Source organism: Egretta garzetta, unplaced genomic scaffold, assembly GCF_000687185.1.
Source record: "Egretta garzetta isolate BGI_Z169 unplaced genomic scaffold, ASM68718v1 scaffold172, whole genome shotgun sequence".
NCBI lineage: Eukaryota > Metazoa > Chordata > Aves > Pelecaniformes > Ardeidae > Egretta > Egretta garzetta.
In genome coordinates this window covers 62194-64443 of record NW_009258951.1, presented here as the reverse complement: position 1 = coordinate 64443, position 2250 = coordinate 62194, and the positions used below count along the sequence as shown (strand labels likewise).

The 2250-nt window shown below is 52.5% G+C and overlaps 1 protein-coding gene across 1 annotated transcript in view; it reads left to right on the top strand.

Annotated features, from left to right (window-relative positions):
* The first annotated feature begins 521 nt into the window (after window positions 1-521).
* The window catches only part of NMUR1 (neuromedin U receptor 1), a 14092-nt gene continuing 12363 nt past the window's right edge, over window positions 522-2250 (top strand). Inside the window, exons 1-2 of the mRNA XM_009634370.2 lie at window positions 522-554; window positions 729-844. Of these exons, the coding sequence (XP_009632665.2) occupies window positions 522-554; window positions 729-844 (149 nt within the window). The remainder of the gene's footprint in view (window positions 555-728; window positions 845-2250) is intronic.

Sequence of the window (2250 nt, the reverse complement as noted above, 5' to 3'; positions counted from 1 at the left end):
ATTGCAGCAGCAGGTGGGGACACAAAGGGAAACTGAGGCACATGATACTGGACTGATGGGATGGGGTGGAACAGGGCAGGTGAAGCATGTGTGCCAAATACACAGATGCACAACTGTCCCCAACCCTCTCCTCTAGAGCTGCTGGTGAGGGCAGCATTAGGCTGGTGGCTGGCGAGTAGAGGGTTATCCCAGCCCATCCCTTCACCCAGGTGCTGCCCATCCTGGCCCAGCTGCGAGGGCTTCCCAGGGCTATAAAGGGACTGAGGATGGGTTAGGGAGAGGCTGTAGGAAGGGCTAATGGGAGTGGGGGGATGCTACTGCCTCCAGGCTTGGAAAGGGGGTGGCAGTGGCGGTGTGTGCAGTCATTCCAGGGCTTGTTCCCTGGTTTGGGAGCGTGTTGTACTGGACAGCACTGGGAGTTTTCCTGTGGTGAGGCTGTGCCACCCTGATGGCTTTCACCCCCTGACCACTGTCCTTGTGAAGAGGGGAACTGGGCCAGTTGGATCTGCTGTGCTTGTGAGATGTGGGCTTGGGGTTATCCTCAGTGCTTGCAGGTGGGATGTTTAATTATTCATTCCAGTTTCTGAGTGTGGAAATCAGGCTGAGAGTCTCTCATCTCTCTCCCTCCACTTAGAGAGAATTATCATCCCTAATCTTCCCTTCCCTGGGTGTCCCCAAGGTCTCAACTAATGGCAGGGTGGCTTTTGTGTCTTGCTGTGGTCCCCCAGGGTGGGTGTCATCTGGACCTGCCACCCAGCACGTGTCCACTTAACCTGTTAGTGCCTGTGTCCCCACCTCTGGCCTTACTCCATCACCGTACACCTCACACTGTAATTAAGCTGATGTGACTTGGCCCTGTGGCTTCTCATTCAGCCCATCCTGTGCCACATTGAGTTTGCCAGCATCCCCAAGTATGGTTACTATGTGGTTTATGGTGATGATAGACACAGGTTGGATCTGTGCCCTGTCCTGTATGAATGTGGTGAAAGAGGGGCTGGTGAGGGTTGCAGAGGTAGAGAGGAGGAGGTGGGTGGTGGGGTTATGGCTTTGGGCTGAGGGAGGTGTGTTGTAGCACTGATGGGTTTGGTGGGGTGCACAAGCCATGGAAAGCAGCGTTGGCTAAAGGCAATTTCATCTTGGAGGAATGATCAGCTGGCCTGAGATGTGGTGAGCTGCCACCCTTGGGAGACACTGACAGAGGCAGCTCCTGCTGCCCAACTTGGTGACCTCTGCTTGCTGCTGGAGGGTGTGAGGTGATGCCAACAGCCCTGAGAAGCTCAGGTGAGCCCTCTGCAAAGCCCAGGCCATGGCAGTTCTCTCATTTCTGTTTCTTTCCTATCCTGGTGTGATATATCTGATCCATCCTGGAGCAGAAATCAGATTTCCTGGATGCTTTGGTCTCCCTGGCCCTTCTCCCTGAACCAAGGGGACAGTCAGGCAGGCTATACAAGGAGCTGGGAGCTTGCCCTGGACCTCTCCTCATATCCAGCTCCAATTTGCTGGCAGAAAAGCACTTCAAGTTTCTGATGGGGCTGGATCTGCTGCCCCCTGCTTTCTAGCATGGCAGTGCTGCTGGCAGCCAGCTCGCAAACTGAGGGGCCATTTGTTGCCTGTGCTCAGAGATGAACCCTGCCAGCTCTCCCATTTGCTGGATTTATTCTTCTCAGGGGGCAGGAGTATTTCAGGCTGTTTGCTCACATTTGTGGGTTTTTTTTTTTCTCTCTTGGGGGCTCAGGCCACTTTTGTTCATGCTGAAGTTGCTGTGTTGGCATCCCTAAGAGCTTGTAGTACGCCTTGAATTTTGGTTCTCTCTAGCTGAAGCATGAACTTTCTGCTGGAAAAAATGAAAGTGTGTTCATGTGTCCCACTTTTTTGAGTTGAATTTATCTTTTGGATACAGAACAAGCCTGTATCTTTTGGATACAGAACAAACCCTGAAGTTTATCAGCACCTGGAAAGAGGCTTTGAGCAAAAACCTGTCCCAGGACCTGGAACAGAGTCTGGTACTTCTTGCATAGGGAAGATCACAGAATCACAGAATCGCAAGGGTTGGAAGGGACCTCGGGAGATCATCTAGTCCAACCCCCCTGCTAAAGCAGGCTCTCCTAGAGCATTCTACACAGGACTTCATCCAGGCGGGCCTTGAATATCTCCAGAGAAGGAGACTCCACAACCTCCCTGGGCAGCCTGTTCCAGTGCTCTGTCACCCTTAGAGTAAAGAAGTTTTTCCTCATATTCAACTGAAACCTC